Here is a 20837-nt window from a genome sequence, read left to right as displayed (position 1 = left end):
AACAAAACAGGTGTTAAGATTTTGATTTAAAGCTTTTGTGACTGCAGGGATTCATATTATTGGTTCTTTCGGTAAAGTCACGTAGAAGGGAAACAATAAAATAATAAAAATATAAAACAATAAAATTCAGGTGTGAAAACCACAGCAAGAAAAATTTATTGCTGTGGTTTCCACACCTGATGATGATTGCTTGTGTTGCAGTCGAAACGTCGTGATAATTTTATTGTTTTATATTTTTATTATTTTATTGTTTCACTTCTACGTGACTTTACCGAAAGAACCAAGAATATAGGTGTTAAGATGTTAAAAAAACAAACTGAAACCTTTTACAAGGAATCATGTGTGTATTAACCACAATACTTGTGGTCAGAATGCAAACAAAAAACATACTCTGATAGCATATGCATTATCTTTGAAATTGATTGGTGTGGACCAATCAACACCTGTTTTGTTGCCGGAAAAAAGAGGAATACCTATTCTCATATTTTGGTACTGGCAAAGGAGGTCCCATGATGTATCACTTGTGTTTAAGGAGGTAAATTTATTCGGTTCAACGTGTTCTTATCGTCTATGTAATGTGTATTCGTTGAGTCCACTTCCCCCTCCTGTTTCACCGCTCTTCATCCATTCACAGAAAATACTTGTGCAAACTATTCTACTTTTCTTATTTCTGGGTGGTATTGTGCTTCATCCTGGCCCAAATATAAAGAACTCGTATAATTCTGTAGATTTTTCTGGCAGGAAAGGTGTTGGTGTTCTACATGTCAATATCAGAGGGCTTGTGATTAAATTAAGTCAACTAAAACTAGAAGTGGCAAATCTTGACCCAGACATTTTTTGACCAACAGAAACATTTCTCACTCCTGCCGTCAATGACTAAAGATTACGATAGACAACTATAACCTTTTTCGGCTTGACCGAGGATCTTAAGGAGGTGGAATTGCCATCTATGTTCGTAAAACTATTGCATGATCACCAGCTCACTCCTTCTTTAAAAAATGTTGCTTTGAAGGTTTGGCTCTCAGAATAACTGTTCCAAAAAAATCAACAGATATTGGTAGTGTGCTGCTATAGACCACCTAGTGGGAAGGATGTTGAAGCTGCATCTGCACTGAGAGAGCTTTTTGGGGGCCTCCCTAAAGGTGAAATAGTTTTATTGGGTGATCTAAATTGGAATTGGCTAAACCCCCAGCCGTGGCCACAAATTTTACAGATGAATTTAACCTGTTTCAATTAATAAATGTCCCCACAAGACCCAACCTAAAAAATCCGGGACATTCATCTCTGCTTGATGTCCTATTGATAAATGCTCCTCACAATTTCACACTGACTGGTGTTCTGGGTAATAACCTTAGTGATCACTCCTTTATTTTTGGTGTGAGATCATCAGCCAGACCCAAAGCCCCCCCTAAATTGGTTGAGAAGCACTCTATGAGACACTTCAGCACTCAGGCATTTACTAATGATGTGCTTCACTCGGATATTGACAAGGTCTGTGATATCCCCAACCTGACGACGGCTTGGGAGACCTTCAGGTACACGTTTCTCCAAATTCTTAACAATCATGCTCCGTTGGTTAGATTTAAAACGAAAGGTAACCACCCACCATGGTTTGATCCTTTGATTACAAAGCTCATGAAAACTAGGGACAAGGCTTGGGCATGTGCTCAGAAAAGTAATTTGGTCAATGACTGGCTAGAATACAGGATTTTAAGGAATAGATGTGTCAAAAAAAATACGCCATGCAAAAAATGCCTACTTTTCCTCCACTCTCCTGGAATGACATGGAAATGTCAGGATTTTCTGGAAAACAATCAAATGTATCGAAAAGGCATCCAAAACAGACAATCTGCCCATTGAGCTTAACCGAAATGGGGAATATTTTTCAGATCCCAAAAAAATTGTTGACAATTTTAACCTTCATTTTTCTGAAGCTGGTAATCTTTTTGATAATGTATTGGGAGTCACCCCTGCTCATGCAAATTCCTACACCCCTGTCCAAACATTAAACGAATTTAGTTTCCAGCCAATCCACGAAAGTAATGTTCTAAAACAACTGTCCTATCTCAAAGGGTCCTCCTCTACCGGAGCAGATAGTATTCCTGTCTTTGCTCTACTAACTGTTGGTCACCTAATATACAAACCTATAGCCCATATTTTCAACCTGTCCATCAAAGAAGCATCAGTTCCTCTAGAATGGAACATTCTTATGTCCGTCCATTTCACAAAGGGGGCCCTAAAGATGATCCAAATAACTACCGACCTATCTCAATTTTGTCCCCGTTGATGAAAATTTTTAAAAAAGTATTGACCTACCAAATTAGCAGTTTCCTGTCCACCAACAATCTACTACATCTAAAACAATCTGGGTTCCGAAAAAAATACAGCACCACATCTGCTGCATTAGACTCTCTGAGAATCACATTTACAGTAGCCTTGATAATAAGCAGTACTGTGCCTGTCTTTTTCTAGACCTGTCCAAAGATTTTGATACAGTAGACCACAACACCCTGCTTAGTAAACTAAGTTGCCTCGTTTTTTCCGAAAACGCAGTAAAATGGTTACAAAATTACCTCTTTTTTCGCACCCAAACTGTATTCACAGATGGTTGGAGGTCAAACAGTGTTAAGATAACAAAAGGGGTTCCACAGGGTTCCATCCTCGGCCCCCTTTTGTTCTCTCTTTATGTCAATGACTTGGGCACTGACCTGGATCATTCCAGGGTAAATCTTTTTGCAGATGACACGATACTGATTACTGCTAGCCGCTCTCCAGATGACGTGATTGCTAAGCTACAGGGTGATTTCAACAAACTACAACATTAGCTAGTTGCTCTTAAATTAGTCCTGAATATCTCCAAAACCAATGTGCTATGCTTCTCACCAGGACTAAAGCAGGAAGTTATTTTCCCCAATTACATTCCTTAAATAATTGTCAAATAGAGCAAGTCAAGATCTATAAGTATCTTGGGGTCATCCTGGATTCAAAACTGAATTTTGAAGATCACATTGATTATATTGGTAAAAAGACAAAAATAAAAATTGGTTTTCTGTATCGACACAAGCACTGCTTCCCCCCAATGTTCCGTTTGGGATTGATAAAAGCTACCATACTGCCTCTACTTGACTACTGTGACATCGTGTATAAATCAGCCCCAAGTACTGTACTGAAGCTTGATTCCGTCTATCACTCGGCCTTAAGATTTACATTGAACTGCCCATATAGGACTCACCACTGTGATCTCTACATTGGGTCAAACTTAACATCTCTTAATGTTCGACGGCTTGTACACCAGATCTTATTTATTCACGATGTACTTACAAAAAAATCCGCAGACTACCTGCTGGATCTCCTCTCTGTTTCAAAGAACAAATTTGACCTCAGGTCTTCGCTCATTTACCAGCTTCACATTCCCTATTGCCGTACAAAAACTGGAGGAAGGGCCTTTGCTATTGATGCCCCCAGAGTCTGGAATGCTATTGCCAATAAACTGCAACTTGAATCGCTACCAATGAGATCTTCTCTCAAAACTGCTCTAGAGGAGTTGTACACCCCTAGCTGCCACTGCTATTCATTGGCGTAAAATAAAATAAAATGTTTCGCTCCGGATGACGCTGCAAAGTATTATGTGTATTTTGATTTAGCGTGCTGATCTTAAAGGTGCATTGAAAAATTTGATAGTACGACCGATGCTTCTGTTGTTGTGCAGTAACTCATGCAGCCAGCTATGGCTCTAGAAATTGGTGTTACATGTTATTTATGTAGTTTATTGTAAAAATTCGGTCACAGTCCTTGTGATCACTGTTACGTTGCAATTACGGCTTTATTTTTTGGTGATTTGGAAAAAAAATTTGGTTTGGACATGTTTGTTTTGTTGTAATACGGAGTTAGACTGATGGCCTTAATCTAAGTTTTTGTGGTTGTTGTTGTTTGACTTGCATCCCACTGGGATTTTTTGCACAAAGCGTTGGTGTATGGTGCTTTTTTCAGGAATATTTTTGCTGTTTTTTCCATGGATTTTCTGTTTGCACAGTCACATAGATGTTTTTCTTGTTCGTGTTTTTGTTTTTTTTGTTGTGGTTGCACCCGGTTCAAGAGCCGAATGGCTCACAGGGCTATACCAAAATAAACTGAAACTGAGAGGGATGGAAGCCCTTCCATTAGAGCTGCTCACAAAGATCATGCATGGAACCTCCCTTGTCCGGCCATTTACCCAGCGGGGAGGACAGCTGAATGTGTTTAGAATCATAACGCAACACTCGTATAATCTGGACGTTGCTTTCAAAGCACTTCAGCAGATTCTATTATTATAATTTGTGGTTAATCATTCCATCTCGGTGTTGTTGGTAGTGCATGGACCAGAGGCAGCAACAGTAAGACCACAACTGCCTGGTGCTGACATGCCGGTTCTAGAAAGAGCTGTGATGTACGTGAAACTCCAGCTTGATGGCCAACGAGGGTGTCATATACACACGTACATCACGCGATTTATATCTATTCTACAAAGATAATATAATTGGCAGCATGATCTGTTCAACTTTGCACTTGGCATATAGGACAACACCAGAATTAGAAATAAACCCACGAGTGAGTGGAGACACCAGAAAAAATGTGGCTACTTTCTACGTGCAACCCAGGGCTGTGTGCATGGCAATAAGGTAAGTCTTGTAATGTGTCTATGGGAACACCAGCATTTTCCAGCTGTGGATGTCCTTGTGAGCGAGCGTCCCCAGAGTTTGTGGGCATCGACTGGGTTCCTGTGCTGGCCTCCTCGGCAGCCTGGCGAGCTGTCCCACTGCCAGTCAGCAACGAGCAGAGCGTCGATCGCACGTCCCCCAGCATGCGATACAAATCTGCGCGAAAGCGGACACCCACAAAGGCGTAGAGCAGCGGGTTGAGGCAGCAGTGCGTGAAGGCAAGCGTCTCCGTTGTCTGCCTGGCATAGAGCAGCGCCTCGTGCGTGCGACAGCCGAGCCACGTTCCACGCAGATCAGCGAGCGCGACGACCAACAGCACCACGTTGTAGGGCAGCCAGCACAGGAAGAAAAGCAGCACCAGGGCCACGATGACACGCACTGCCTTGCGCCTTGAGCCGCGGCTCTTGGTGTGTGCCAGAGTGACCGCAATGCGGATGTAGCAGGCGAGCATGATGGCGAACGGCAGGAGGAAACACGCCGCCGTTTGAAAGACGGCGAGCGCCGCCTTGCGAACATGCCCGCCGGGTCCCGCGTGGAGGCTCTGACAAACTGTGCGCGGTGCGGAGTCGGGGGTGTCCGCTTGAAGCTGCACACGGCTGGAGAGCACATCCAGGAGGCTGAGCAGCATAGCCGCAGACCACGCACCAGCGCAGGCAACCCACGCGCGCCGGCGCCGCCACCGCACCCCACGACACCGCGTGGCGCGCACCACAACAAGGTAGCGGTCCACACTGAGGCACGTGAGCACGAAGACACCGCAGTAGAAGGAGACGCTGTAGAGTGCCGTGGCCAACTTGCATGCCCACTCACCAAACGGCCACTCGCGGGCAGCGTGGCGTGCCCAGAGCGGCAGCGTGGCGACTAGCAAGAGGTCAGCGGCAGCCAGGTTGAGCAGGAAGACTTGCGTCGTGTCCCATGTGCCGCTGCCATTGCCGCGACGCTGCCGTCGAACCAGTACCAGAAACGCCAACCCATTGCCCACAAGGCCCAGGATGAACACGAGTGAATAGAGCACGGGCAGCAGGGTCTGGCCCAGCCGCTGGGCGCTGTCCGAGCACAGCGCACCGCTGTCATCCTCGTAGTCGTCGGTGGGGCCCCACACGGAACTTGAGTCGAGCGGGTTGGCCGTCGTGAAGCCTGAGCTTACGTCCATGGTCTGTGCTGCGAGGGACCGAGACCAAGAAGATGGCAGAGCAGACTGTGTGAGAGGATTCTAACCCCCCTACAGCGACTCATGTTTGCTGGTTTGAGGGGAGCAGTGGCGTGGTTAGCAAGTTGTAATTATGACAAGCCATTGTCATGTTATTATGCTCATTTGTGGCAATCTGAAAATAACAATTAAAAATCATGGTCTTCTTCACATAGGGGCCGTCCATAAATGAAGTCACACAGGGGACGGGAGGGGGGTCAGACATTTGTGACGATGTGTGACGAGGGGGGAGGGTTGAGAAATGTGACGTCACGTCAAAATGCGCAACTTTAAATACATTTTCATTATCAACTATTTGGTTATTTAAATTTACTGAGGTCACTTTTGATTTATTCCATGAAGGAGCATTTTGCTTCTCCATCACCAGAGGATGGAGAAGCAAAATGTATTTTTCTAATGATTGTTATTAAACATCTTTATTTTAATGATTCTACCAGGGCTTTTCATTCTGTGGAATGAATATGTGTAATTGTACTCTCCATTTTGCTTCGTTCTACTACAAAGTTTCAAGTATTTTTTTTAATAGTTATAATTACTTTTAATATTTTATAATTATAAGATAATTTCAATATCATATTCTGAACATCTGCAGTTTTAGTTAGAAGTTGAATATTTTAAAGTGAATTGTATGCTAAATTTCAGCTTTCCAGCCTTTTTAATACGTGTTTTCTCCTACAACATCAGAGTGCAGCGCCACATTAAATACGCACTATAATGACAATAGTTAAAAGTTATTTGAAGCATGTTTTAATTTTCAAAATGGAAATATGGTTTTGGGGGGGGGGGGCAGAGCTTTGTGACGTCATATTTGAGGGGGGTCTGACTTTTTGTGATGCCGTGTAATGAGGGGGGGAGGGGGGTAAAAAATCGGCCAAAATCGCGTGACGTCATTTATGGACGGCCCCATATCCATCTGCACACAAAATAAACGTATTTTGTACACAATAGCCACACGGCCTTTTTGGAGTGCATAATTTCAGCAGCAGTGAGTCAAAACAAGGAAACTGGACCGGTTTCAACATTCATTGTTGTATTACCTATTTTAAAATGTTTGTGTAATTTATATTCTCTATGACGACGCTAATTGCTATTTTAGTGGGATAATTACGATCTGCGATTAGCATATCAACTGAATAGATAGCAATACTACGGAGAAAATAATATCAGTGTTCTCATGAATGAAGTGATCAGGCAAATCTTGAGACTGCCTCTGCTTGCTCCCAAACCCAACTCGGCTCAACTCCTCTCATCACCCTCTATCTCTGCGGTCATCTCTGCCTGCTACAGTGAACGTAAGCATGTGGCAGGAAGTGAGCGCGCCCGCCTCCTTGTGGCTGTGGTGCCGCGGCACGAATGTCTAAACCCCAACCCGTTTCTGGGAAACTTCAAAGCGAACGCGTTCATGTTGAACTTCATTTGCACCATACGTAGCCAACCGCGCTAATCGGAGGAGCGAAGAACTAATAACAGTACATGCCAGTGCCATATCAAGCCGGTAGAAACAAAGGCTAAAGGGTAAAGTCATAAACAAACACAGGGTGCACCCACCCCCCTTTACAACATTCATCAGCCATTGTTCATCCACAGCTGGATGAATTCCTCATGCCATTGCTATCCTTGACGGTCTTGTGATGCCACAATACACCTCACTCCCGCACATGAGCTGATCTCATAGGTCCATCTCAGCAGTGGTCGTCGCCCTTTCCCCTCTGAGAGCATAATTACATTGTTAATTCTTAGAAAAAGTGTCTAAATATGTCATTGCTTTTAAACGGCATAAGGCATCACTATTTTCCGTAAAAAAGTTTTTTTACAACGATAATTAATATGCTGTTGAACGAACCCGAACACAATTCCTTTGGAGAGATCCAGCCAGGGTGGTAGGGCCAGTCTGTTATTCTATTCTTTCATATGATGGCAATATGTTCAGGAGCCAATGTCGAGGTGTGCTAGCCATGAGAGAGCTTCAGGAAAGAGTTTGTATATTTTTTCGATTCTTCCATTGAAGTAGTGCACAATACAGTGGTTTACTATATGGTCCATAGTTTGGGTTGCATGGCCATTACTGTGGCTTTTCTTGATTTTTATTTATTTATTAAGAAGATATGCGTATTGGCCTGATGATGTTCTGATGTGATTGATTGTTCTACCAGTGATTGATTGTTACACCATTGTTAGCCAGCGTTCTTATGGATCTGAGTGATATTCTGAGATGTTACAGCATGACGCCATCTGGTCCAACACCATGTGAGACTAGGCTCTTAGGAAAGCTGTCTCGGGTGTGGACCAATCAATTTCAAGGGCAGTGCATACATTATCAGAGTTATGTTTTTTGTTTGCATTCCGACCCGCAGGTATTGCGGTCAATGCAAACATGACTCCTTGTAAAAAAAGTGTCAGTTTGCTGCTAGATAAAAGGGTAAAAAAACAATTATCATATTTTTCTACTGGCAAAGGAGATTCCAATGATGTTACAGCATGATTGGAGAAGGGGGATCGGCTGAGGTACATTTTTATTGTAGTTGGCAAGAAAACGTCCAAACTCCTTTGAAGTTTGCATGTCTGCAGATATTTGGTGATAGAATATTCACCAGAACAGGGAGCCAGGGGACTGGTGTCAGGTTCAGTTTCCGGTTATGATGCGCATTGCGTTTTCTAAATTGTATCTGGCAGTGTTGTGTATGAGTTCCTGGACCAGGCTGGAGTGCAGTGACTCTGTCACTGAGTAGATCATCAGTGAGAGGGCGGCAGGTTGCAGCGCATCAGCTGAGGTGTCCCCGGGTCGTTCCTGTTTCTGTAGCAGGGCGATTTTTCATGTGTGAAGGTGAGGCTTCTATCCATGATAGCCCCTAGATTCCTTGAAGTGTGGTTATAGCGCAATGGGCTACTACACAGAGACACAGCAAGGGTGGCATTTGCTGCATGATTCTACAGGTGGTGTTTCCAGAGACGGTAATATGCCTCCAATAATAACGTGCTTAGCTGTGCAGAAACGGCTATGTCATCTGCACATGAAGTTGGGAGATTTATGTACATGGCAGGTCACTTATGTTCAATGTTAAATAGTGCTAGTACCAAGCATTGATGGAAGGTCATTGTTCATGGATGGGAGACCAGAGACTTCTCGCGGTGGCCCACCTCTTACGTGATGTTGTTGTGACCTTAATTACAATGAATGCCGTAATCTAGGTGAAATGGATGTTGCTAATTTGAATCCAGATATGATCAGTCTATGTGGTTGCTGGCAAGGATCATGGTCTCCCAGCTACACGTAGGAGGAAATAACAGGAGAGATGTGGTCGTCCTTGCACATGAAGATTAGATTTGCCTGTTTCATTTTCTGGAACCAGGGATTTAGAAACAACAAAACATGTACCCCCCCCCCCTTCCCCCAGTTTTTTGCAACTCATTCGTGTTGCTTGTTGTGAGCATATGAGTCTAATCAACAAATTGACTCATCAACGATGTTACTGTGGGTGATGAATGGCAGACTTGGGGCCATGGCTCATGGAACAGCAGCACCTGCTTCTGCAGCTGGCGAGTCTCATATGCTTGGGGCCACAACCGAAGCATCTTGCGACTTTAAAGTAGCCAACAATTTCATTTCTAAACAATTTTTTTAAAAAATCTCATGATTAACACCGTAGAGCGTCGTTTATACCAAATCTCAATCGCTGAGGAACCACAGACAAGCTAGAAGGTTTTAAGGCGATGAGTCTGTGCCAACTATTGCTCTGCCATTCTCTATACATTAAAATGTTTTCAGCCAATTAGTGAGTGTTTATACGTGAGAGGAAATCAGAGCACCTGGAGAAACCCCACGCATGCGAGGGTGTAACATTGTCCCATACAGAAGGGACAGATTATATAAGTTTGCATTATTCTGTACTGTATTCTGCTGGCAAGCCAAGGTACAGTGCTTCGATACCCATGTAAGTAATTTTTGCACCATTTGTATTTTGTGCAATTTTCCAACCCTTTTATCCACAGTGCTGGATGACAGGCATGCAGTACCACCGCCTGGGATGTGCAGAGGCCAACAACGCAGCGCATAAATGATGCCGTACGGCCATGAGCTTCATAGCATGCTCAGAGAATCTCCCCAAAGTCTACACAGTACGAGGTTCTGCTGGTTGGTACCCAGGCTCAGGCGAAAAAAAATTGTGGGAAGATCAGGTGTCGGCAGTTGTAGACTCCAGGATTCAGTTTTGTACTCTTCTAAAATCCTCGGCACCATAGACCAGCATATGTTGCGTGATTACCACGTGCAAAATATAGCCAGCACTTTCCATTTTCATATTAGTGCTCTACAACACATTCAATAACTAATGAGTCGGGACATAGCCAACACGGTGGAATGTAGCATAGTATCGACAAGCCTCAATTGTTGCAACTCACTACTCTACGGGACGTCTGGCAAACACATTACCAAGCTGAAGCATGTACAAAATTATCTGGCACGTGTCACGACGGGTACTGCAAGATCCGACCATGTCCGTTCAGTGCTCGCCGAGCTGCATTTGCTTCCAGTTGCCGAACGAATACATTATCAGGTCGCACTCAATACACAAGCTGCTTTCCACAAGTGAACCACAATACTTTGCTGATCTTGGAAAGGAACATAAACCACCGCAACTTCCGGTCATCCTCGCATCAGCTTTTGGCTCGCCATCGAACAAAGACGGTCACCACATCGCACGTTTTCAAATGCACTTCTGCGGCTGTCTGAAATCCTCTTTCTTCTGATATTAGAAAGCCACTGAAGCTATGCACTTTTAAATAGAGATTGAAAGCTAATTTCTTTATAACTGCTTTTCATGTTTAACTTGTTGTCCTTCCCCCGCACCTTTGATTAGCACGGTGGCTACCTTATGAAATAAGTTCAACATACCAACGAGTGGGAGTCACCTGGCTGGGCAGAACACCTCTCATATGGTCACAATGTGCAAAATCCTGGCTCTTTCTCTCACAATACAAACATAAATGGAAGTGGTGGATTATGACAAACCTAACATTGGTACTGGGTTTTCTTAAGCTATTCGTTACGCATGGTTGCACTTTATTTTCTGCACGGTTGCAATTTTCCTTTTCTCAGTCAGTGTTAGCCACTGATGGCGTGACGGGTTTATTTTTTCATTCTTGTTGCTCCATGCCACCTGCACCGTTCCCATTCCAATTGTAATGTGCACTGATGCCTACTTTATTGAGGGCTATATTCGCCCTAAAATAAAGATTGATTGAGAGCAGGCATTTCGAATTGCATTGCTTTTCCAAATAATATGATGGAAGCACGTTATACACAGGTTCTTGAGGATATCATGCAATTAAGGATCGTAGATTATTTTAAAATATGCAATTTTTATCAGTCGGTGTTACCCTACATCGGTAAGAAATTCAAAACATCTTGTGAATGCGATTAAAGATATTAAACTTAACCCTAATGATATTCTGGTGAGCTTTAATGCAATTTCTTTATTTACTAAGGTTACAGTTAACGAGTCACTTAAATTACTCTACACTAGCAAATAAGACAGGTTTACTAAAAGATATTCCAAAACTATCTGACCATTGTCTAAATAGCACGTATTTCTCATGGAAAGGTGATTTCTTTAAACAAAAGAAAGGAGCAGCAATGGGCTCTCCTTTATCTACTGCTATAGCGAATCTGTCCATGTAAACTTTTAAGCAAGAGCAATTGCTTCAAGTACATTAAAACCATCTATTTATTTTAGATATGTAGATGACACTTTGGTTGTCTGGTCACATGGTAAAGATATACTTAATTAATTTCGAAATCATCTCAATTCACAAAACCTGGCCATCTAGTTCACCATGGAAACGGAGGTGAATAACACATTCCCTTTCTTGGATATTTTTCTCTGGCATCGCCTAAATGGTAAAATAACACATTGTTTACCGAAAGGGAACGCACACTGATGCCTATCTGATTGCAGATTCGCATCATCACCCCGCACATAAATCCTCTCGCATCAAGACGCTCATACATCGGGCTAAAACAGTTGTCAGATGGTGAAAAGTCTGAGGAGAGAGATTAAACATGTTAAAGAAGCGCTACGATTGAATGGCTATAATAATGCTCAAATTAACAGCATTGAATGCCAAACCAAGATCGAACAACAAGACTGCTGAAAGCGGTCAGGTTATTAAAACAATCAAAATACCATATATCACGGGAGTAACTGCCAAATTAGCTCAAGTTTTGGAAAAGTAAGATTTGGCATGGTACACAAGATTCAATAACGAGTATCTTGTACTAAAGATGAACTTCCTAAGTTATCAACAGTAGGTGTGTATCGGATTCATTGCTTATATGGAAGATGCTATATTGGACAGACGGGATGTAACATGAGCATAAGACTAAAAGGACACCAAAGATAACGTTAAAGTATTGTGTAAAACTAATTACTGGCCAAGACTAATTCGAGAATCCAGTGAAACTGAGAGATACAAATAATTGTAACTGATCAGACAGCTACAGGCTTAGTGCTGCCTGGAAGCGTATAATTAAGTAATACATCTTATAATTACAATTCCTTATAGAGGAAACACATACTAATTAACTGATTACTAATATATTATATAATTACAATACCCCCTCCCCCCCTCTCTGATCTCTGCACCTGATTGGGTTCAGTGAGGATGTCGTCTGCTCAATTTAAGACCGGAAGCAGGTGGATTGCTTCACTATTCAGGCAAATCGCCTGCTGCTGGATGTAATTACCAGCGAAACGTCGTACTCAAATTGTAAATGTTGTGGATTTACTCTCCAACACACCGGTAGGCTGAAGTAACAATTGGCGTATTGTTTAAGTGACAAACTCCTTACTAATTGACTGTGTCGGGTGGTGCAGGGTTACGACACATTTATACTTACCCAATCTAACCCAAAAACCTTTATTATGACCAAAACAAGATTATGAATCATAACAGTTATGGCAGTGATGTAATGAGCAACCCTTGAAACGCAATAGGTCATTGGTTGAATTGCTCATTACAGTTCTACGTCCCCCCACGGCTCACCTTGCAAAGAAAAGCTCCAAGCGGCAGACAGGTGAGCGAGCGAGGAGGCTGGGACAGCACAGAGTGAGGCACTCCCCGAGCTCGCTGCCCCGAGTCTGCAGTGACTCACGTCGGCTGCTGTAGAGAAATGTTTCTCACAAGGAAGGGGAGGAGGGGGAGAGGTGAAGAGGAAGGAGCAGGGAGTTGCGGGTGGGTGAGTGTTGTGCTGTCGGGGTCAGTTATCTTGCCTTGCCACCTTCATTCCCAGTAGCAGCTGGTGCCTGTACTCGGAAAGTATGAGCTAAAAAAATAGTGTGGGGAAAATGGTTGAGTTAACCACACAGCTAAGCCAGGGACGTGGTGCTAATTCTTTCCAAACTCGGATCATGTGGGATATTCACGATTGCGAAAGCCAACGAGTTTCTCTCAGTGCATTGTATAAAGGACACATACGCCCCTGTTACTAACACTGAAACTCAATAATAATTATTATAATCAGCACCGTTTTTCATTTCACCGATTGATCGAGAAATTTTACGTTCGCTCCTGCGTGCATCAACTGCAATATTTATGATCCTCTGTCAGGTTTAAAGACATTCATCTCCACCTCCTCAGACTGTCTCAGTCACGTCTAATTTGTTCACACATGTGGTGCACTCAAGTCTCACTCTTTCCTCATCCGGTTCCAGCGAATTAACAACCCGTCATTTAAGACAAACACATCTCTCCCTGTTCACAGCTGCGCTCCTCCCAAGCCCTCGTTATCCACGTCAGTTTACATGTTTAAGGAAGCCAAATTGTAGTCACCGGCGTCATGACCAATACAAGGAAAAGTGACGAGTTTAAGAAGTTGTATTAACTTTATCACAGTTAAACGAAATGTGTAAATAAATATAAAAGGACAATAAAGAGAAATGTGGAAAAATACATGGGTTCGAATTTTTAAACATTGAAAAATAAAACAAATTCATTAGCGTAGGAGATTATAAGAATGCAGTTAGACGTTGTGAATGGGGTCTAAAATAAGGAATCTGGTCAACACGCCCAGAATTGTGGAGTCGTCACCCCACGTGCCTGCACACGGCTCTCGCACCACACTATTTAAACAAGCAAATTAAATTTGCCAATCTAGAGTTCGATTTTCTATTTCACATTAAATCCTCAACCTATCACTCTAACCCATTTCAAGGATCAAAAGTTGCACTAAATCTCGTATTGGTTATTCATAAATAATTCACACGACCTAGTATGTCACGGTTATATGATTCGCAGCACTGTATTGTGATTTCTTCATTATCCCACACTCGCAGCTTTGTATAGCACCCATCTCCCTACAATTATTCACACGAGAAGTCATTCTCTGTGAGTGTTCGTAGCAAAAACGATTCCACAGCTTCCACGTGTTGTATGCAGAGGACAAGTATATGAAAGTAGCCGCTGTTTTCTGTTTATGCTGAAAGCCAGCTTCGATGTGCGATGTCAAGGCGAGAACCTGGTCACAAGAGCTTCGTTGTGGCCTAAAACCTGCCTGCTAAGGTGGTATGGTGGCTTCCAAGAGAGGAGAGTCGAGATAACAGTACTCACGCCATCCAGTAGCTTGTAGGCTGTACAAAGTCTTGTAGCTGTGCGGGTCATCAGCAGGTTTTCCTGGCTTGAGGAGAGCAATGACTTTTGCTTTTCTGCAAAGTCTTGGTTAGTTTAACATGTAGGCTTTCGCGACCAATATCATCCATAATAGAGGTTTTTGGGTTAGATCGCGTAAATATATAAATGTGTCGTTAAAACCCGCCACCACCCGACACAGCCAACTAGTAAATGTTGTGGCTTGGCTCTCCAACACACCGGTTTGCTGTACTAGTGACGAATTGGCATGTTTATGTTTACGTGACAACCCTTACTAGTTGTCTGTGTCGGGTGGTGGCGGGTTTTAACGACACATTTATATATTTACGTGATCTAACCCAAAATCCTCTATTATGAAAGTCTTTGTTGCTTGCTGGTGTTGATGATATTTGAAAAAAGTTTTGCCTTTACTGCCAAGGTGTTTTAGGAATTCTGGGTCATGCGGCTTTACCTGCCTTTGTTACCACCAGTGCGGCATCTATTTCTTCTGGAAGTACAGCTGCAGACAGAGGAGAGTTTTTGTCAGGTGGAAAATGTTTTTTTTGTGGCTTATTTTGCTGTGCGTTGTTGTTTGACTTCCGATTGTTTTGCATTGCCGAGAAGCTGTGCTGCTATCCCATTAGCAGTTGCCTTGGGAGTCCGATGTTCTGAGAGTGCCACTCCATCGAGCTTCCGCAATAACCCCCATGCCCTGCTGCTGGAGTGTGTGAAGTCAAAACACTCCATAGATGCTGCCCACTTTGCTCGTCTGACAGAATCTAGCGACTGCAGAAGGGCTGTTGCGATCTCTGGCTCACCAGTGCTTTGATGTTCTCAGATAAGGTTTTCCCTTTCCGCAGTCCAGCTGGCCGTCTAGGACCTCCGATCACCCCACGGATTCGCATCCCTAGCGGCTTTCTTCACGAGCATAATGAACTGCTCGAACTTTTCAGGGTTTGTGGAGCTGTGGTGGATGTTTTTTTTCCACTGCAGCATTAAAATCAGGCCAATTTGCCCTTCTGAAGTTCCAGCGGGGTCTTGGTGTCATGGTGATTACTGGGATTTGGTGGCCAACATGGATGACCACGGGCTTGTGCTGGCTGTGTGGGAAGCGAGGTAGGACTTTGGTCATGGTGTAACAAAGCACAGGTATGTGTTGTATTCCTTATTCCACCATGCAGAGTGGAATGTGCCTCGTTGCTTGGCGTCAAAAATTAGGAAGAGCTCTTGTGCAGATGCCCATTCAAGAATTTGTTCGCTTGCCAGGGTAGCCCCACATCGTGATGGCTGTTGAAGTCTCCTATATAGATTGCGGGATGTTGCACCGCTGGCAATTGTGATAGGTGCCAGGTTGTTGTTGGCAGTTTGTTGACATTGTATATGACCAGACCAGCGATTATTGTTCCAATTGTGAATTCCTTGTCTGTCTGAATAACTCCTGTTGCGTCTTTGGTGTGATGCGTGATGTAAGTAGCCAGACCGTGTTTAGCGTGGCCCTTGGAAGCAGAGAGGATGTACCCTGGAATGTTCAAGCGTACGGAACTGCTTTCCTCCACGTGTCTCCTGGATAGGTAGGATGTCGATGTTTTCTTGCTGAAGGATCTTTGCATAGACGAACCGAGGGGCTGATGGAACGACTCGTCTGGCCCTCAGGAGGCTTGTTCTTTCTGCTGTAACCCAGAGGTCGACTAGCGACATACGGTTTTCTTAGCGATGTCATTCGTTATGTACTTCTTGTAGACTTCGTTGACGTAACAGGGTGGGCCACCAGAAGGCTGACGTCACCCACCCCAGTTTGTTTAGTATTTGAGTAGAATGATAGCTTCAACAATTTGAAGGTGCAATCAATTGGGAAAACGATTTTGTGTATAAAAACCCTTTATTTCATTTTCTTTGAGATTTAATCAATATGGGGTTGGAATGCAAGTTTATCAAGTATTTGAAGCACTCCATTTTTACAACATTATTGTTTCTGATATCCGTAATAGGAGAAGGGAATGAAACTGGATTTGTTTGAAGAAAATATCATTGTTCAATTTGGAATTCATTAGCAATTTTAGAGATCACATTTGATACTGAATTAAGTCAAAATATTTTGGAGGTGGACTTCGTTTGGAGATTTATCTGATACTAGCATGAGTATCATCAGCAAATATATTTACTTTGAAGTAATTTAAGCTTAGTTCAAGATTGTTTAAGTATAAGAACATAATTGGAACAACTTTGTGGATACCCCTTAGTTATTTTAATATTTGGGGACGTGTTGCATATGAGCCTTTTCCAAAATTGATATTAACAATAATATCTGCCGATATATATTTTAAAAATAAAGGAAATAATGCATAAAACACACAAACCCAAAAACACGCAAACACATATGGAGATCATAAACAGGCCATAAATAAATAAAGAAATAATAAAACTCTCAAGGCGAGGATGTAACAGCTATCGGCGAAAATCTCCAGATGAACAAGAGTTTGATGGGCCCCTTAGGAAAGGTCCCTCCGAGGTCAGAACACCAAGAGAGTAGACACGGAGACGCCAACAGGGTAAATCGTATACATATTTTTTTCCTTATTTGCCAGTAAAACAACAGGTAAAAAAAATTAAAAGGCAACAACAAGAATAAGATAAAATTAGCGGTCCTAACGGTCACTCCAATTAAGAACAGGCCACCAGACACATCAGTGAATCCTTATCCAATTATTAATTCGACATCAAATGATTTTCACCTTTTAATACTCTTACTGTTAAATCACAAACTTGGAAGCAGGAATACCGAGCCACATCAAAGGTTATCGAGAAGGAATGAGGCGAACGGGCAAACTTACGAAAGAGTTTAAACAATATCCCAAGCAACCCCGACCACCTTTGTCTCTCTCGCAGCACGGAGAAGCAGGAATTACACCTTATCACAAGGGGCCATCTGGAAAAGCCAGCCGGGTTTAATGAGAAAACACACCCCACCCCACACACGGTAACCAGGCAAACAAAGTTTTAAAGAAAATTGCAATATAACATTAATAATAACGTGTTCACCTTACACGACATTCCATTATAGAACCTTACAGAACCAAGGGATATGGATTCCAACAATCAAGAAACGGACCTCTTAAACTCAGGATGAAAATTATTTTTCTTTCTAATAATTCCATCATGACAATGCGAACCTCGGTAAACCGAGAGGGGTGTCGGGAGGACGTAGTTACAAACACGAGCCTTGGCGAACATGGGACCAAATGGTATTTGAGAAATATAAAGTCGAAAGTATAAAGAGATAGATACTCCCGACCACCTTTGTCTCTCCCGCAGAGCACGAGAGAGGAATTTCACGCCAGGGCAAACAGATCGTTATCGCAGGAGCCATCTGTACACACACACAAACTCACACACACACACACGCCCCCCCCCCCCCTTCACTGCACAGAGAGAAGAATGTCTTTGAATATAACGGTCAGCGCATTTTCAAAAGTCAGTCAAGACAGATCAGCGATTCAAGACGTCCACAAGACGAGCAGTCGCAGCGAGCGGCTGGCTCGAAAGAGCGCTAGCCTCGCTGAGTAGCGAGGATCGCTGAGTCGCGATGTATCAACAAAAGTAAGTCATACAGCAGTGGAGGAAACCTGTTGTCAGCGAACCAGCACGGGCGCGTTCGCGCACTTCAACAGAGAGAGCACGTGCGACTCAACTCACTCAACAGAAAAAAAAGCTTGGCCAGCCGCCAACAAAGTATCAGCGAATCAGCGCTGAGAGCGCTCGGGCATCTCCACAGAAAGAGCACGTGCAATCTGGCTCAACCAGCAGCGGAAAAGCTTGGACAGCCGCCAACAACTTCAACAAACCAGCGACCAAGCGCCTGCGACTTGAGTCATACTGCAGTGGAGGAAACCTGCTGTCAGAGAGCCGCCAACAACCTCAACAAAGAGAGCGCGTACGGCTCGGCTCACTCAGCAGAAGAAAAACTTGACCTGTCGCCCGCGAGCGCAGCGTCAGATACTACAGCAGCGGAAAGAGCGCGCGCCGGCGCAGCTCATCCAGCAGTGGAGGAAACTGCTGTCAGCGAACCAGCACGGGCGCGTTCGCGCATCTTCAAGGAGAAAGAGCGCGGCCATCAACGCCAAGCAAGAGCGTGCAGCAGCTCAGCCAGCAGTGGAGAGAAACTGCTGTCAGCGAACCAGCACGGGCACGTTCGCGCATCTTCAAGGAGAGGGAGCGCGCGCCACCAATGTGCCATCAGCACCAGCGCGTGCCAACAGCGTGCCACCAGCGTGCCACCAGCGTGCCACAGCGTGCAACTTCGCGTCACCAGGGCTGAGAGGGCAGCGGCCCCGCACTCAACACCCATCATCGGTGCAACGACGGCGAGCGTCGTGCTGACTCATCCAGCCAGCGGTGGACAGAAACTGGCAGCCGTTCGTATGCCCCAACCCCTCCCCCACACTCTCCCCCTCACTCCCCCACCGCGCCGCAACACACAGGAAACACATTTTGGACACAAGAGATGCTAACCTCGGCGTCTGCTTTACGCAAAGAATTGAACCAGTGATAAAGAAGACACATGATACGCATATCGGGATAATCAAGAAGGGTTGCCACTCCAAGGTGGTCCATTAAAAATCAATTCATAAAGGAAAATACTGCTGTGATTGAGTTGCATAATAACCAATCGTCCTACTCTTCTTTGGTTCTTTCGGTAAAGTCACGTAGAATGAGAATAAAATAATAAATTGATAAAACAAAATAACACAATAATATTCTCACGACGTTTCGGCCACAACACAAACGGCCTTCATCAGGTGAAGGGGACGAGACTGTCTGGAGGACAGCGCTGGAGTGAGAAAACCATGCTGAGATCACGACCTTTAAGCTGTGTGAGAAGAAACAAAGCGCCTTGACAAAGGAATTAGCATATAATTTAGCATTGAAATGGCTGAGTGATTAGCTTGTGACTGGTCATAGAAAAGGCTATGTTAAAGTTAAAGCATACACATCCGCAAAGGCACCCCTTGACAAAGGAATTAGCATAGAATTTAACATTGAAATAGCTAAGTTAAAGTCTACACATCCGCAGAGACACCCCTTGACAAAGGAATTAGCATAGAATTTAGCATTGAAATAGCTGAGTCATTAGCTTGTAACTGGTCACAGAAATAGCTATGTTAAAGTCAGAGCATATACATTCACTGAGGCACCTAGTACAAATCAAACAGGAGAATTTAGCATTGAAATAACTAGGCGAATTTAGCATTGAAATAACTGAGTGATTAGCTTGTGACTGGTCACAGAAATGGCTATGTTGAAGTCAAGGCCTACACATCTGAGCTATTCACAGTAACTGGGTATACAATACAATATATAATGAATACTATATAGTGAACCAATAAAAAAACTAAAATATAAATTACCTCAATGTTATCAATAAACTCTATATTCTCCAATCAGCTAAGCTACCAACAATAAGTCGTTATATATCACAATGCTATATGGCGAAAAATGGGTGGTTTCTTACCCTCAACTTTAGCAACACGGATAGCTACGGGTCCCGTTCAGACGGACGAGTTCATCCATGGTCGGAACAGAGGAGGGGGAGAGAGACAGCTGCGAGGCGCTGTTAACTCCATGTTGTAAACCATACCATTAACCGTGGTGTGAGAGGTATTAAGAGTCAATGCCAGCGAAAGAGCTGCGGTCTGAAGGTCATCGTAAAATACAATTAATTAAGACAGAAATGGTTTAAGACATCTTTCCAATGGTTACTAAGCCAGAATCCATCTTCTCGGTTGAAATTGTCTCTGTGCTTGTATATGTGAATGGCCTCATGAACGAATCTCTCATGGTAGCCGGTTGGTTTGCAAAGAACCTCCGTCTTGGAGAAGTCAATGTCATGTGAGCCCACTGAATTATAACAGTGATCTGCCACGGCAGAGGAGTTCGTTCTACCGTGTTTCAAGTCTGCTTTATGTTCGCGGATGCGGTCCGAGATATGTCGTTTGGTTTCTCCAATGTAGCTACTACCACAGAGGCACTTTAGTTTGTAAACGCCCGGGTACTGTATGTCTGGAACAGCATCTTTTACAGATGGAACTAGATCACGGATTTTATGTACTGTGTTGAATCGGACCTGGATCTTGTGTTTATTCAGGATTTTGGAGATCTTTTTAGTGACCCCTGCAATGTAGGGTAAGGTGATGGTTTTGAGTGGCTCCACAAGAGGATCCTTCTTCATGACTAGAGTGATGGCTTTGCGGATTGTGTAGTCGGAGTAACCATTAGCCCTGAGAGCCTGGTGTACGTGCTTGAGTTCACTG

At 43.6% G+C, this 20837-nt stretch overlaps 1 protein-coding gene across 2 annotated transcripts; it reads right to left on the bottom strand.

Moving 5' to 3' along the window:
• Positions 1-521: 521 nt before the first annotated feature.
• Positions 522-17106, bottom strand: LOC116941441 (C-X-C chemokine receptor type 3-like). Of its 2 annotated transcripts, none has more exons than XM_076066426.1 (2): positions 12949-17106; positions 522-5858 (listed from the first exon to the last, which is right to left on the bottom strand). In XM_076066426.1, exon 2 carries the CDS (start codon positions 5848-5850, stop codon positions 4570-4572), a length of 1281 nt encoding a protein of 426 aa, XP_075922541.1. In that variant the 5' UTR covers positions 5851-5858; positions 12949-17106; the 3' UTR covers positions 522-4569. The 2 variants fall into 2 exon arrangements, with proteins under 2 accessions (XP_075922541.1, XP_075922542.1); XM_076066427.1 differs by having other exon boundaries at positions 522-5853.
• Between the last annotated feature and the right edge of the window lie 3731 nt (positions 17107-20837).

The sequence above is a fragment of the Petromyzon marinus genome, chromosome 11 (genome assembly GCF_048934315.1).
Source record: "Petromyzon marinus isolate PM22_M1 ecotype Great Lakes invasive population chromosome 11, UKy_Petmar_22M1.pri1.0, whole genome shotgun sequence".
Classification (NCBI taxonomy): domain Eukaryota; kingdom Metazoa; phylum Chordata; class Hyperoartia; order Petromyzontiformes; family Petromyzontidae; genus Petromyzon; species Petromyzon marinus.
Note: the sequence above shows the minus strand (reverse complement) of the source record. Positions and strands in the feature narration are given on the sequence as shown.

Bases quoted from the DNA above. Each gene is read 5' to 3' on its own strand.
- LOC116941441 (XM_076066426.1), bottom strand. From the start codon at position 5,850: ATGGACGTAAGCTCAGGCTTCACGACGGCCAACCCGCTCGACTCAAGT.